The 16918-nt window shown below is 43.6% G+C and overlaps 1 protein-coding gene across 4 annotated transcripts in view; it reads left to right on the forward strand.

Moving 5' to 3' along the window:
• The first annotated feature begins 309 nt into the window (after positions 1-309).
• NHSL1 (NHS like 1) overlaps positions 310-16918 on the forward strand; it is a 255714-nt gene continuing 239105 nt past the window's right edge. For 2 of the 4 annotated variants that reach the window (XM_029911028.1, XM_029911030.1), the window contains exon 1: positions 310-1281. In XM_029911028.1, coding sequence (XP_029766888.1) covers positions 912-1281 — 370 coding nt within the window. In that variant the 5' untranslated portion in view covers positions 310-911. The remainder of the gene's footprint in view (positions 1282-16918) is intronic. The other 2 variants (XM_029911029.1, XM_026649789.2) reach the window with 2 other exon arrangements.

A 16918-nucleotide genomic window follows, 5' to 3' on the forward strand; every position in this document is an offset into this window, starting at 1 on the left:
GCATTTCCATTCAAAATTTTTTAGTGGTCTGCAAATGGAAAAAGGTTGAAAACCCCTGTGGGTAGAGTCAAGTTTTGGTTGGTAGGAGAAGACAAAGGAGGGGAGTTTTCCCCTCTGGGAAGAGTGAAGTTCTGACTGATGCGGGGTGGGCAAGGCAGAGATGATCCCACTTCAGCTGGTCCCCAGAGGGGCTGGCAGAGTGGAGGCAGGCTTTCTTTTCACCTTTGCTGCTGGCTGCCAGGGGTGAGGCTCTGGCAGAGGCTCCAGTTCGGGAAGCCACAGGTAGGCGGCGGCCTCTTTTTCTTTTCCCAGGTTTGTTGGTGTGCGTGTTTATTTCCCCCTTCTCCGTCTCTCCCTCCTGCTTTCGCTTTCCGGGTTTGGTTTGGAGTTTGGGTGGAGGTTCAGAGGAGTGAGTGCAGCAGCTCAGGGAGCTCCAGGTGGCTGCTTTGGGCTTTTTATTTCCCTTTCTCTCCTCCGCTTTTCTTTTCCTGGTTTCCCTTCTTTGTGGCTGTAGCCAGGGCACTCTAACCCCCCACCCCCCGCTTCCTCCTCCCCATCTCCACTTTGGGGGGAGAAACTCCGGCTGTTTTCCTGTCTCCTCGCTGCAAACAACTTCACCGCTTCTCCTCCTCCCCCCTCCCACTGAGCCAGCTTCTTTCCCCTCTGTCTCCCTGAGTGCAATGTGCCTCCTGCTGCCCCATGGCCAGCAGGACTTCTCTCTGCACCTCCCGCACGTGAGCTCCTTTCAGGGCTTCTCCCGGGGTGCAGCGTGAAGTCTCTTCCCCCCGTAATCTCTCTGCGGAGTTGAGGGTGGGGAAAAGTTTGTGGATTGTCGGTTTTCCCTCTGAACTCTTGTGGCTCTTGTTTTTGAATGAGAATTTCTTGCTCCCGGGAAGTGTAACCCCCCCGAGATGCCTTTCCCGCTGAGGACGGTGGAGCCCCTGAAGCTGTGCAGGTTGGAAGATGCCGGAGGAGATGCTCTGCTGGGACCAGCCAAAGCGGGGGACAAAGAGCGAGCGCAGGCGGCCGGCGGGGCTGGGAGCGGCGGGCGCCGGCGCGGCGCGGGGCTGCTGCTGTTCGGCTCGCTGGAGCAGGTCAGCTCGCACTCGCTGGTCTCCCTGCTCTGGCAGCTCTCCGACCTCTCCCGCTGCGCCAGCGACATCTTCGGCGAGATCCAGAGCCAAGCGGACGCCCTGTGTCGACGCAGCGCCCGGCTCCAGCGCCGCCTGGGCTCCCTGCGCGCTCTGAGCGCCCGCCTCGACCACCGCCGAGTTAAAATCCGTGAGTTGCTGCCAACTTCTTCGCGCCCGCTTTGGGACGGCTCGCTGCGGGGGCCGGGCTCGCCACCCGGCCCGTCCCCGGCTGGCCCGAGCTCAGCGAGCTTTATTTGCAGTAAGAACCGGGGGGATGCAGACCTGTGCGTGAAGCTGCCTTGTGAACAGGGGGGTTAAGGTCTTTCCCGTCCCCGTAGTTAGTCCGCCCAGCTCAGAGTGAGGGAAGAACCCGGCCGGCTTTAAGGGAGCAGACGCTCGGCTCCTGCCCAGCTTTGCAGGGTTAATTGGGGGAAAGGGACACATGGAAACTGGTGGCTCTCCCGAGCCTGGCCACTCCGCTGGGGAATCTGTCCCGCCCTTGCAAAACTGCCAGGGAAATGTACCAGCCCGCGTACCACATCTGCGTGCCTGATTGATGCCAGCGTGGCCAAACTCTTAGGCGGGGACGGGGAATCCGTAGGGCTGAGCTGATGGTTTGTTTTGAGGCTGTTAATCAGGCCGGCTCGCAGCATGAAAGCTACTCGAAACGGGTGGCCCCCTGCGCCGCAGGGAGCCCCATAAATTTAGCATGGAGCAGTTTGCACGGTTAGGGTTTTAGGCCTTGTTTGCGCTGGGAAGATCCATTCTAATAGAAAATACAGTATGTTAACTAACATGTTAACTTGGTGTGGCCAAGGCCAGTTGTTTAAAAACGTGTTAAATGGTTGTGGTTTAGCTGTTAGCTATGACCAGCTGAAAACATTTGAAAAGGTAACTTGTCCTGTCTAACTGGTATTAACATGATATGAAACTCGACAAACCTATATACACATTGGAAAATGCATCACATTAGAAAACATATTAGGTAAGTGACATTCATGTGTTGCATTTTCCCTTGTAGATCTGTCCTCAGTGCCTGCCTGCCGCCTCCCTTCAACATCCTGAGGGGATTATTACTTCATGTTTTTTTTTAAAAAAAAAACCCAGGTTGAATGCTCGTATTTCTAATAATTTGGAGCCCAATAAACATTCCCCAACCTGGCCCTCCACTCTCACTGAAATACAAAACTCTAGCCAAGCTTGCTTCACATAATCGTCTCCCCTCTGTCTCTCAACTGAAGTTCAGAGGGATCACGACACGGTTTTCACACTAAGCTCCACATTTCGTTCCAGTAGTTCTCTTTTTGGCTCCTGTGCATGGAGCAGTTGGAATTTCCTGCTGGCTCAGGGTAGTGAAGTTTTCAGCATGGAGGGTTTTTTCCAGTCTCTCTGCCTGTCACAGATCTGATTCAGTGAAAAGCAAGGCTGTAGGATAAAGGACAGTAAACTGACCATACAGTAGGAGGGACTTGTTTGTTTGTCAGCACTTTAAACGCTACTAGTTTTCAGCTATAATATGGCACAGTAACTATGAGACTTTTTTTTTTTGTCTGGTTTATGCTGTTTTTTTAACCAGTTCAGTCATAGCCATTCATCAGATTGCTTGTGCATACTTCAGTTAACGTTTTAAAATTTGTATATACTTCAGTTCTTCAAACATTTTGTTAATTCTTTTTCTCTGTTCCATGGTTCTTCTGACTTGACTTTCATTTATATGATACTCTCTTATATGCAGACTAATCACAAATTTGTATTTATAACTCAATACAGAGCTCAAGCTGCAAAACTTAGATTTGGCCTTGGATTTTGAATCCTTCATATTTGGGTTTTGGTTTAGGTCCATCTTTGTTAGTCACCAAATCAATTCATTGTGAGAAGGGACCTAAAAGCTGTCTAAACAAGTACCAAGGGAATTACATTTCAGTTTGTATAGACTACATTAAGTACAAAAGAGTGGAAGATCTGCTTTCAGATATTACCTTCGCTTTCCCAAGCATGCACACACAATTTGGTGGAAAGAAGACGATTCTGTATATCTCAGAAAACTCCTATAATCACTACATTTTTCAACTGGCACAGAGAAAAGGGTACATCAAAGCCTCACCTGATAGATGTAGTTTCTTGGCCTGTAGGGTGACCAGGTGTCTCAACATTAGGGGCTTTGTGTTGTATAGCGACTATACCCCCTGAAAAAAAGTGTCCTGATTTTTGACACTTGCTATCTGGTCAGTCACCCTATTGGCACGTGTTCTGGCACTCCAAAATGTAGGCCAAAGATGGCGTATCCCCACCCACCTCACTTCTTACACCACGTGAAAAGTACAGAAAAAAGAATTATTTTTCATTTTTTCTTTCTTTTCTCTGAATTCCCTTTTAATTTGACAATTAAATTTAAATTTAATTTTAATGTCTTTGTGTATTTAGGTTTCCAGAACTATACATATTTCTTCTATTCTGCCTTCCTCATGCTTTTAGAGATGCCTCTCCAGTGTAGACAAATTGCATTGCTTTTTCTTTATGACTCCATGATTTACAAAGCCTCATTAAATTAATAAAGTTATGTAGTTTATTGAGCTGTATTTAACTAATAGTGAGTTATGTTTATATTTAAAAATTTATTTTAGAAAAGACTTTTGTGAAGCAACTTTTCTGTGGATTATTTTGGGTAACCAACAACTTTTTATAGCTGCTGTTCAGACTAACCATTTTAATATGCAGTTTAATGTTACCTGTTAATTCTCTTGTGACATGCTTTCTTCTGCTTGTATTCTTGAAAATGAGATTTAGTGGGGTGATCAACAGTAGTTAACATCATGAACTCATCTATAATGGAAGCTGTCAAGGCTTGTCTGCAAGTTTAACCCCGTGGTGCTGGCATTGAAGGAAATATCTGCAAAACAAAGAGAGTAGTTTAATTATGTTTGGTTTTGTTTTGTATTCCAGTGTCACAAATATTTGCTTTTCAGAATAACATACCTACACAATAAAAGCTTCACATAAGAAACTATTAGCTGAAGGGAAGGAACAGAGGAGAGTAAATCAATTAACATTGTTTTCAGTTGTCAGATCCTTATTGCTTGCAGAAGGAAAGTAATGTTATGAATAACAATAGTTGTTTTGGTGCACAGATTGCTGAAAAGCATAGACTTTTCATTAATAATATTGCAGTTGGTGGTTAAGTATTTTGGTTTAACTTTTGTGTTATGGAGCTTTCAAAAGTTTCTTTGTACCTGTTAGAGCCCAGAGAATCCCTCCTTGGATTGAGGATCCCATCATCATCATGACTTGCATTCCTTCAGCCTAGAGAGAGGGATGGGACTCCCTTAAAGTTTGCCAGTATTCGTCAAGCAGCCAGAAGGTAGTGGTTGCTCTAAGCTACTCATTCCTGCCTGGTCCCAGAATTTAGGGAACTGCTTTCACTCTGTTTAGGAATATTAAGGTGTTTTTTTTTTTTTAAATATGGGTTATAGTTTATCTTAGAACAATATGTGCACACAAGGGTGGGGCAGGAGTGGAGGCAACATAACCACAACAAACCCTTTTGTCTTCGAATCTTGGTAGTTAGTCATTCTCTAAACAGCCATTCAGTATGCTTGTTTGTCTGACTACATAACTGAGTGTAAGGCCCATATGTTCCTCAATGCTGCTATGACATCCTGTACTTTTATGTGTTAATAGCATTAGTAATTTAAAATTTGTTTTAAACTGTCAGCTAGTTCTTTTTAGTTATCTACCTTTGGTCTCCCTAATGCTCATTTTGGAGAAAATCTGTTCTGCTTAAAGAATGTGTTAATTAAAATATATTCACTGAGTACCCTGGATGCAGAAGGATGTTTAGACTTTTCAAATCAGTAAAGAATACACGTGTCTAGGGTGGCCAGGTGTCCGGTTTTCAACCGGAATGCCTGGTCAAAAAGGGATCCTGGCAGCTCCGGTCAGCACTGATAACTGGGCCATTAAAAGTCCGGGCGGCGGTGCTGCGGGTCTAAGGCAGGCTAGTCCCCACCTGTCCTGGTACCGCGCTGCGCCCCGGAAGCGGCCAGCAGGTCCAGCTCCTAGGCGTGGGGGCCACGGGGCTTCACGTGCTGTCCCTGCCCTGAGCACCGACTCCACACTCCCATTGGCCCGGGGTGGTGGTGCCTGTGGGCAAGAGCAGCATGCAGAGCCTCTTCTCTCCTCCCCCCCCACTCCCCCCGCTTAGGAGCTGGACCTGCTGGCTGCTTCCGGGGTGCAGCGCGGTACCAGGACAGGTAGGGAGTAGCCTGCCTTAGACCCGCAGCACCGCCGCCCGTGGTTAGCCCGCGCCCCAACCCCGAGCCACAATCCCCTGCCCCAGCCCTGAGGGCCCCCCAAACCTGGAGCCCCCTCCTGCACCCCAAGCCCCTAATCCCTGGGCACACCCCAGAGCCAGCACTCCCAGATGGAGCCCTCACCCCCCTGCACCCCAGCCCTGATTTCCCCCCCACCGTCTGAACCCCTCGATCCCAGCCCGGAGCAGCCTCCTGCATTCCAAGCCCCTCATCCCCAGACCAACCCCAAAGCCCCCTCCCGCACCCTGAACTCCTCATTCTGGCCCCACCCCGGAGCCTTCACCCCCTCTCGCACCCCAACCCTCTGAGCCAGTCCAGTGAAAATGAGCGAGTGAGTGAGGGTGGGGAGAGCAACGTTAGAGGGAGTGGGAGATGGAGTGAGCGGCGGGGGGCCTTGGAGAAAGGGGCAGGGCATGGGCGGGGTCTCTGAGGAGGGGTGGCAGTTTTGTGCAAGTAGAAAGTTGGCAATCCTACATGTGTCGCACGTTTGTAACTCTTATAACAGTGGAATGTTCTTGTCTACCTAAACAAGACAGTCTGGATTTCTGTAATGCATTTCATGTGGAAGGTTCACCTTCTGAATGCTTAAAATGAACTTTACTAGCTTTCTGTTCTGGTCTATATGCAATTGAAGATGTTGGAGACAATCTGTAGAGCCCTGTGTTGATCTTGAAGATCATGTCTTTTCCTGTGTCCCCCTGTGACAAGTGAGGTCCACTGAGGTGTCTGTGCCTGAAACTCGGCCTTCTGTCTTCAGCAGTAGAGTACTCTGTTGAAGACCCCCATCTTTGGAACTTGTTCCTCTTGACTGCCTAATGGAGCTGAAGTTTGAGATCATGTTGCAGGTATTTTTGTCTGTTAAGGTTTATTAATATAAAAGCTAGTACAGTGCATATTAAGCTCCTTTTATTTAAATTTTGCATCATGAGCAGTGTGTTGTGCAGCAACTATGGCTATGGAGATGCAAAGCCTTTCCTGGGTTTGATGACTTGGAGTTAATGGCCCAAGGTGATAGTGGTTCTAAGCACTAATGGCTCACGGTGGTTGTAAAACTTCAGCATTGCATGCAATTTTGTGACCTTAGTTTGGCTGTATTGGCACTTCTAGAGCAGGGATCGGCAACCTTTGGCATGCGGCCCATCAGGGTAACCTCCTGGCAGGCCGGCTGGGTTTGTTTACCTGCCGCGTCCGCAGATTCGGCGAACCGCGGCCATTGGGAGCTGTGATCGGCCGAACCTGCGGACGCTGCAGGTAAACAGACCGGCCCGGCCCGCCAGGGGCTTTCCCTGGCACACCACGTGCCAAAGGTTGCCGATTCCTGTTCTAGAGAATTCATTCCTGGAACAGAGCCATTAGATTTTGACAATCCTTCCTCAGGTTTTCATTAAGCTTATGTAATTTCCTCAGTGTTGTATGCCTTTGTAAAACACAGTAGTTATAATAACAACAGTAGCATTTATATATAGCTTGTCATCTTCAAGGCACTGTGCAAACTTCAGTGAAAAAAGGGAAAATTTCAGATTTTAAACTTCACAGCTAAGATGGGGACTGGGAGTGAATGCAAGTGTGAGCCTACTAGGAATGATTGTCCGCTGCTCATAAAATGACAAATACTAATGAGATGACAGTAGTGGCTCTTGAGTGAATTGCATCCTTTTCTTTACGCATTTGGGGCCGGATACTGTGAGGTGCTACACATCCTCAAATGTCATTGCTTTTTAGGGGAGTCAAGAGCACTCAGCACCTTTCAGGAAGCACTCCGGGTCTCATCCTATATGTAAATATGGTGATGTAAACAGAAGAGTGTTTATGCAGATTAAAAGCATGCTTTTTCCTGCAAATTTACAGAGTCAATGAACCCTCATTTAAAATTTAATCCTAAAGCATCCATCCAATGTGAATTCCTGGATTTTACCAGATAGATTGCTTAATCTAATTTGACTGTTTAGATGCTTCAATTCTATTTAGTTACAAGTATGACTTACAAGTGTTTGTAGAATAAATCTTCTAATTATTTTGTACATACGATCTGCATTATAAGCTTTTGCATTTAGAAAATTAGTCTAAAGATGCTCTCCAGGATTTAATGGAGTGAAGACAAGGTAGTTACATGTTCATTTTACTATCTTTCATTCTCCTTACCCAATTGATGGAACAATGAGAGGAAGTTCTCGACATTGGGCCGTCCTGCTTCCACTTTGATCAGAAAACTCCTCTGATCAGGTGGCTTTTGGCTGAGGAGCACACAAAGTAGAACATAAGCCTGGCTACATAGCATTGATCAGCCTGTTCTGGAGATCTGACAGGTCATGTATTTGTTGTAGGGGCTGGGAGGAGACTTTCGATATCTATGCAAATATTAACACTGCTTTCCTTCTCTGTGGATCACACTGTTCACAGGCCTGGGAGGTCACACCTCTTGCCTCTTCCCTGGCCCTTTCTGCTTCTTCAAGGAGATATTAGGAAGGAAATACTATGAAATGAACCTTGTGAAGTTTTCTGGGTCAGATGTCTCCCATACTAGGGTGGGATTTGTTTTTTACACATTGTGCTGCTGCAGAAGAAACTGACTGGTGTGGTGTGTGTGGGGACTTAACTACTGGTGTTTTCTAGGGCCTGGTCTACACTTAAGTTAGGTCAACATAGTTATGGTGCTCAGGAGCGTGAAAAATTCCCACCCCTGATTCTAGGTGGATAGAAGAATGCTTCCATCAACCTGGCTACCACCACTTTGGGAGGTGAAATCCCTTCTGACCTTGGGCAGCGTCTATGCTATGACACTACAATGGCATAGCTATAGCACCATAGCTATTTTGCTGCAGCGCCTGTGGTGTAGACATGGCCTGCATCCATAACTCTATCAGTCCTGAAGATATAGCACAATATGTAGGAAATGCATCATTTTATACTTTCTAAATTGTTCATACAGAAGTATATATATAATACGCACACACTTAAAAACAAACATAAGCTTGCTAATATCAGAGAGAGATAAACTGAGGCAGACAGAGAGTCCTTGCAGAAGTCTGGCTTTCTGTTTTTCTGATACAAGGGAACTGTAGACTCGTAAGCACAATTGAGTTTAGGTTTCATCTCCTGCTATTTTGTTTAGTAAGTATTTCCCACTCTTTGTGAACAAGGCAGTGCTGGAGCACATTTCCTGCTTTAGCTGAACAGGAAGCTTTATTCAGCTTATTCGTAGGGAAACCTGTTCTCCACCCCCAACCACCAAAGTGAACATTGTTCAGGACAGCATCAGCAGTGGGCTAAGGATGATGGACTGACTGACTGATTTATTGGTCTGACAGTAGCTTCTTGTAGAATGAAGGATTGTATAAAATATCTGCCACCTAGTAATAAACGCTGTTTTAACAGAGGGCAGTGTGCAGTTCAGAAATCTTCATTGAGGAGGGGCTTCCCCTCTGGATCAAAAACTTCATTCTAATGGTGTTTTTGAACCACATTCGGGTACTATAGTGCTTCCACAGATGCTAGTCTGACTGCTGTGACTACAGTCTAGCATACAGTCCTCCTGGGCTCACAGAAGAGAAACCTGAAGGTCCAGGAGCAAAGTTCAGGTGTTAAATAATTTATAACAAAACTCCCCTACAAATAGAGAGTTAATTTGGAATGTAAAGAGTTTTTTACCCCATTCTTATGGAGAATGCTGCTTAGGAGCAATTTAACCATTGTCGTATTTATTTTTTTCAAGACTAATTATCTGTGGAAATTCAACCTGACCCTGAGGAGATTTCATTTGAACCGAGCAGGAAGAAAGCTTGAGTTAGAATAGGATTTCCCATAGGCATACTGAATGGCAGAACTCCAGGTGAATTCAATTTGATGAGGATTTGGCTCCCTGTTTTGAAATAGGGATGCTCTTTGGCTCAAACCTGGAGCTGCTTTTTACATTTCTTAGAGATCTATTATATGGCACCTATAAATTAACTGCCTTAGATCCTCTGGTTGGCTGAACATTCTAGAAACACCTTTGTGGAAAAAGGAGGTAGTCTCATTTTAAGGATACATGGTTAATGCATTAAACTACAGAATATCTAGTTTTTTTTTTTTTAAAGTAGCCACCCTACCGCTGCATCCCAAATATTCAGATATTATAAGATGCAATAATAGTGCCATCAAAATGGCTTTTCCTGTTAGTGTTGGTCCAGTCTCAGTTTGGTTGAGGAAGGGCTAGTAATCTTAGTCTTGTGATCTTCTCTCCTGAACAGCTAATATGAGGTTCTTGCAGGAAAATATTTGGGGGCGGGGAGGGAAGGAGGAGACAAAATGAAAGCCACAGAAATTGCTAAAAACCTCATATTTCAAGGTGTAAACCAATTTCTAACCATTAATGTTTAGAATGAGACCTATATGGGGGCCAGGCTATCCCACATCTGCCTACTGTGGTATTCTTATATCTTTCTCTGAAGTATCAGGCGTTGGCCACTGTTGGAGACAGGATACTAGACTTGATGGACCTCGGTCAGCAGGGCAATTTCTGTGTTTCATTAATTTGTTTGCAAGAAGAAAGGGAAACTTCCCTTCCCTCTGGTATCTGCTGCCATTTATTTGAATATGTAAATATACTGATGGTCTGTATTTCAGTGTTACCTAGAACAAATAACATAGCATAATTAAATGTGCAATGACAGTGTAGTTAAATGTGAAACCAAACACTGGATGTATTTTTTTATTTAATATATTTGAAACCAATGCACATCCCTCTGTGGTAATATTACCTTCCAGAGATACAAGGAAAAATAATTTTTTGCTTGACTTGCTGAATTTCCTTTTATTCACTAACCTAACTAGACTACCCCTTTAGGTGCAGTACAAGAGGGAGGGAGTTGAGAAATAACGTGAGACTTGGAAAAGTCTGTTGAAAATCACAGTGATTATGCATTAAGGTCCCAGTTTCTTTTCTAGTTCTGGAGTAGCCATAAGCAAGACATGATCAAAGCGTATCCTGAATTTTGTTGAAAAGATCAAACCAACCTGGTAATTATAGTATTATTCATGGGTGTAGGCTGGGTATGAACCTTACTGATTGGCTATTGTCAGTAATTTACCACTTGTGCGATTGCAGAAAACGCCTATGTACGTGCGGGTCAAACATAGGCTAGTATGGGTGGACTTTGTAAGATGTTTGTACATTATATAGTGTAGTCTTACTTGAGAGGGAGGGGTTATTGTAATTCCAAGCTTTCTCCCCCCCCCCCCCTCCTTGGGTCAGCTGAGAGTTGTATTTTTTTGTTACATTAGGCCAAATTGTGGGTGGTGGTGCTGTTTTTTTCTTTGATACTCATTCTAGCCAAGCACCAAAACTGATTTCATTTGAGATTTTGTTATTTCATAAGAATTTTGGTTAGTTAGAATATGAAGACTTAAGATTATGGGTTAGTAACTGAACCACTCTTTTTGAATATGTCAAATTAAAAACTCTATAACCTGTTGTGCAAAGTAAGCTTATTGATCTGTCCAACTTCCATTGGGCAGGTCTGCACATCACAAAAAAACACCACCACAATTGGCAATTTTTGTTAGCAGCCTCAGCAGAAAGATCTATAGGTGAATGAACCCATACCATCCTCGCATTTCTAAGTGGCCTTCCAGATCAGGGTTGTGGCATTTTGGCAAGACTACTGCTGCCTGTGTTGACCCTGTTCTCTGGATAAATGGGAAACTTCAGTCTCCAGGGCTATCGGTCTGGCACCTTTCACGAGCATTTACAAAAATGGAAGGATGTCACGCATATTCCAAACATGCACCTGTGCCTGTGAATCAGTCTGCTGGGTTGTCTGAGTCAGCATTCCCTAAAGTAAGTGTCAGTTCTTAGAAGACTCTCCAATAGTGCAGGGCTTGCAAAGGCCTGCTAATAATGAACACATGCTACTCTATTAACCTGTTGGGGTTTCCTCCCCTTGCTTTCCAACTGATCCAAGAGCTGGCAACCAGCACATTACTCTAATTATAAAGTGTATCTGCGTGCAGGAACAAAACTGAAGCTATATCTAATGTAGCTTATGGAAATGCACCAAAACCTCCTGCAGAATGACTTTATATTTTTTGTGGGAGAAATCTTATTTTTTTCGTATTTTAAACACAAGCCATATTTTGCTCAGTTGTATTGGTGTGGATCAAGGACAACTCCATTTAAATTAAATCACAATGATATAACAGAAAATAACTTAATTGAAGTGAAAAATACAATAGAATGCATTTCACTTTTCCTCTGTTGCCTAGAGTTCCCTCAGCTTCTTAACTAAATTATATTTTATAGTTCTAGTAGGCTTAGTTTCTTAATTTCAAAATGAATGACATTTTATACTTCAGTAATTAGTCCACAGGGTTTTAAATTGAAGGCTAACATCTTGACAACTGGTAGATTTGTTAATGAATATATTTTAATGGAACTCTTTTGCCTGTTTTTTTCAGTTTACAGTAGGCTATATTTAGGCTTGGAAGGTTTATTTATTTTTTACTTGTGTTGATAGATAATATAAATATGGTTGTCGCCAATTAAAAAAAAGTTAATCAGTTATGTCCTGATTTTCAGAATTTCTGAGTACCAAGGACTCTCACTGAAGCATGTGGTTGCTCAGAATGCTTGAAAATTAACTATTACATTTTTGTTCAAGCAGTAAATAAAAAATTCCAGCTACCGACTTAATTCAGAGTAGAAGTTGAGATTCCAAATATATTCAGAAATATTTCTTCTATTTTGATTGCTAGATAGAAAATGAAAGCAAGACAGTTCACCAGATGCTTTCAAATAACAACATATCATGGTTTTTAACTCTTTCCCTTTCTTAATCTAAATTTAAGCCATGGTAGCACTTTTGTATCAGCTTTTGAGTGAAGAAAGAATTATTACTGCCATTTGCTGATTTAAATTTAATCATTCCAAGCCTGGTTACATTGTACCAATGAGCTTTCTTGTTGGTTTGTTTAAATAAGAAAGCAAGCCTTGCCACCTAACAGCAATCTGACATCTGCCTCATGTTTTCCGCTTTGGCTAGGGTTGCCTTCCGGCAACAGATGCACTCTGTTTAGAGGAAGCCCAGCAGGACTTGAGAAGACTGCTCAGTAGGCTACCTCCTAGTTACACCTTTTGTTCCTGTTGTATGGTGGAAGAAAAGGACCTAAATCAACTGTGCAGCCCTTCTCTTCCTAATTTACACAGAGATGATACTGAATAGCTGAATATATTTTAACACTTTGAAAATCTAAGTGGAGCTTGATAAAACTGATGTTTCGCAAATGGAAATATTAAGAAATAAACCCTAAAATGTACAATTAACCATGTGCTCATTAGAGGTGCTTGAGAAACTTTTAATTGTGAATTTTTCTTCAACAAGAATGGGGCAGGCTTTTTGCAAAAAAAATGAAAAACAGGATGCATTTTTCAACTAGTTGTAGCACACAGCCCTTAATGCAAAAGAGGTTTAGAAACAGCAAGGTTTGACAGGTTTCAGAGGGGTAGCCGTGTTAGTCTGTATCAGCAAAAACAACGAGGAGTCCTTGTGGCACCTTAGAGACTAACAAATTTATTTGGGCAAAAGCTTTCGTGGGCTATAACCCACTTCATCAGATGCATGGAGTGAAAAATACAGTAAGCAGGTATAAATATACAGCACATAAAAAGATTGGAGTTGCCTTACCAAGTGGGAGGTCAGTGCTAACGAGGCTAATTCAATTAGGGTGGATGTGGCCCATTCTCAACAGTTGACAAGAAGGTGTGAGTATCAACAGAGGGATAATTATTTTTTGTAGTGACCCAGCCACTCCCAGTCTTTATTCAGGCCTAATTTGATGGTGTCAAATTTGCAAATTAATTCCAGTTCTGCAGTTTCTCGTTGAAGTCTGTTTTTGAATTTTTTGTTGTTTTACGTCTGTTATTGAGTGTCCAGGGTGATTGAAGTGCTCTCCTACTGGTTTTTGAATGTTACAATTCTTGATGTCTGATTTATGTCCATTTATTCTTTTGCGTAGAGACTGTCCGGTTTGGCCAATGTACATGGCAGAGGGGCATTGCTGGCACGTGATGGCATATATCACATTGGTAGATGTGCAGGTGAACAAGCCCCTGATGGTGTGGCTGATGTGGTTAGGTCCTATGATGGTGTCCCTTGAATAGATATGTGGACAGAGTTGGCGCCGGGGTTTGTTGCAGGGTTTGGTTCCTGGGTTGGTGTTTCTGTTGTGTGGTGTGTAGTTGCTGGTGAGTATTTGCTTCAGGTTGGGTGGCTGTCTGTAAGCAAGGACTGGCCTGTCTCCCAAGGTCTGTGAGAGTGAGAGATAGTCCTTCAGGATAGGTTGTAGATCCTTGATGATGCGCTATAGAGGTTTTAGTTGGGGGCTGCAGGTGATGGCTAGTGGCGTTCTGTTACTTTCTTTGTTGGGCCTGTCCTGTAGTAGGTAACTTCTGGGTACCCTTCTGGCACTGTTAATGGGCCACATCCACCATGATTGAATTGGCCTCGTTAGCACTACAAAAAGTTGTTTTAGCAAGGTTCGAGTATGCTGAGGTATCCTTTCTTCTATATAGTCTGAATTTATCACAAAGTAAAATACCTCTCTTCTGACTCCCCTCCACTTTACTGTGAGGGTGATTGGGTTATGACTTAATGTTTTGCTTCCCAAAAATGTATATATTTGACACTGAAAATATTTCCCAACAGACAGCCCAGGCATTTTTGATACCAAAAACAGACATGAAGCTCATGAGGTGTATGTTAACTGATACTATTGTTACATACTTTATTGGATTATTTATATAAGTCATTACAAAGTATTTTATACCATTTGTTATTTGTGTTGCAGACAGGTGTATTCTAGGCATTGTAGAAACAGAGTAAAATATAGTCCCTGTCTTTCAGTTTAAATATAGGACAAGAAATAATAAGTGGGTTTTATAAATAATAAGGTGAGGGACAAAAGTAACACTCATAAAATTATGGGATTACACAGACTTGTCAAATGTACTGTATTGTTATTTCTGAAAAGCTTTTTTTTTTTAAACTTCTGCCTATTTCTTGTCTATTTTTTGTCTTGCTAGATTCTAGGTTTTAAAAAAGAGGGGTGTCTATCCATTAACCTTTGCATGCACATTATAAATACACACACACTTCTGCCTGTAGTGGAAGACAGGTTGCAAGACTGCATACTAACTATAGAAGAAGGGAGAGGGTGGGGAAATAGAATAATGGTTGTGTACAAAATACACACATAGATTAAAGATAAGGTACAGGTATAGCAGCAGATCTTCACAGGACCAACACCCCTAACTACCGTCTGAAGGTATTAGCATCAGGCTAATTAGCACACGAACAGCCTGTCAGGCAGGTTTTGACAGCGTACAGCCCACAGGGAACAGTCAGGGTGGGCTCTCTGCCCCCTTCAGGCTGCAGGTGTGTTAGGCCACATCTGTATCTGATCCAGGACAGTAAATGTCCTTTGACAAATGCTTCTGTAACAAAGCAATGTATATGCTTATGCAGAATTTCTACTTTCACTGAAGGATACCTCCTGTTAATGAATTTACCAAAACCCTTGTGTAACATTGCCTATATCTTACATCAGAGCTGGCCAGACCTGGTTGAGGATTAGTGCTGCAAGTTTGTTTTCCCATGGTCCTAGCAGTGTTAAAGCAAATGCAAATAGACTGTGCATTTATTATTGCTGTTCTTGCATCTCCCCTATTTGCCTTAATGTGTAAGAGCATTAAAAGCAGAGCCATAATAGATGACAGAGGAGCACAAGCCATTGCGTGCACTCCGACTCCTCCAAACGTTCACCAAAAGGGCACTAAAGCAATTCACCTCCTTGTATATTGGTTTAAGTCTAGTTTTCAATTGACAATCTGAAGATTAGGGTTGCTTGTCCTAAAAGAACAATGAATAAAAATTTTGCTTGCTTTTGACCGCTGGTGTCTTTATATCATTATGAAGCACTTATTTAGTACTGTATATGTACAGAGAAATGTACTAAGCCCAAGACACTGTCTTTGCTCCCAAAGAGCTTGCAATATTACACAGACAAGACAAAACACAGGATGACAATTCAGGTAAAGGATGGTTTGGGGAGATCATTGGTGAACAGACAGGAATAGGAAGCTTTCCTAGAAGAAGCAGGTTTTAGAGGGGATTGAAGGAGGAGAGAGAAGGTAATGGACAGTCTACTTGGCTAAGGATAAGGTTAACGCTTAAAGTTAGAATTCAACTTGTATAGCATCTTCAGTGTGTCTTAGTCTGGCTTTTCATTAAATCATCCATTTGTTCTACATGCATTGCAGGGGCATGGGGTCTGGATGATGGTAATGAAGATAGACACTATCTGGAATATTTCTTCTCCTTGCTCCCACTCCTACCTGAGTTTGGCCTGAATGTTGACCTGTGATGTTATGTTCAGTCCCCTTTGAAAAGCATAAATACAGTATGTGAGGGACAGCTCTTTTGTGTCATATTTTTATGACCTACCTGTCCCAAGGGAGCAGGTTTTCTCCTCCCTTCCCTTGTTCCCCACACATAAAATACAGGTTCTTTCCCTATTGGTCATTCTATTGGTATAATTTGTTTGGTTTCTGAAACTTTGTTGCTGCCTGAGAGAGCCATCAGCCAGTAGCAAGTCAGAGAGAGAAAAATGTCTGATCTGTTTTGTTTATGGATCCAGTGTACTAAAGTCTAAGGGAACTAAGACTGGAAGTATTAAAAACAGTTTCCTTGCTCGCACTCACTATTAACTGCCACTGGTAGGAAAATGAGGTAACATGTATTAAACAAAAGCTTTGGTGATTTGAACTGATGTCCGTTTCTGTCTTTCTAATAGGCCCAGTTGCATTGGGCTCTGGGCATATGTGCAAAAATTCATGATTGAGGGCATGGCTACACTTGCAGATGTAGGGCACTTTGAGTTAAACCAGCCTTTGTAGAGCGCAATAGGGAAAGTGCTGAAGTCTTTCCACACTGACAGCTGCAAGCGCACTGGTGTGGCTACATTAGCAGCTCTTGCAATGGCCACAGAGAGCAGTGCATTGTGGTAGCTATCCCAGCATGCAAGTGGCTGCAACGTGCTTTTCAAATGGGGTGGGGTGGAGTGTGACAAGGAGTGTGTTGTGTGTATGTGGGGAGAGAGAGAGTGGGTTTTGGGCGGGGGCTGGGAGCATGTCAGCATGCTGTCTTGTAAATTCAGACAGCAGCAGACACCTTCCCCCTCCCCCCCGCCTCTCTCTGGCCTTGGCTACACTTGGCAATTCACAGCGCTGTAAGTACTCTACCTCTCCGAGGGGAGTAGCTTGCAGCGCTGCGAGCGAGTGTGCAGCGCTGTAAGTACTGATTACACTGGCGCTTTACAGCGCTGCGCTCGGGGGGGGGGCATTTTCACACCCCTGAGCGCAGCAAGTTGCAGCGCTGTACAGCGCCAGTGTAGCCAAGGCCTCTCTCTCTCTCACACACAGCATTCCACAGTAATGGTTGC

The sequence above is a fragment of the Terrapene carolina genome, unplaced genomic scaffold (genome assembly GCF_002925995.2).
Source record: "Terrapene carolina triunguis isolate 2854851 unplaced genomic scaffold, T_m_triunguis-2.0 Scaffold85, whole genome shotgun sequence".
Lineage (NCBI taxonomy): Eukaryota > Metazoa > Chordata > Testudines > Emydidae > Terrapene > Terrapene triunguis.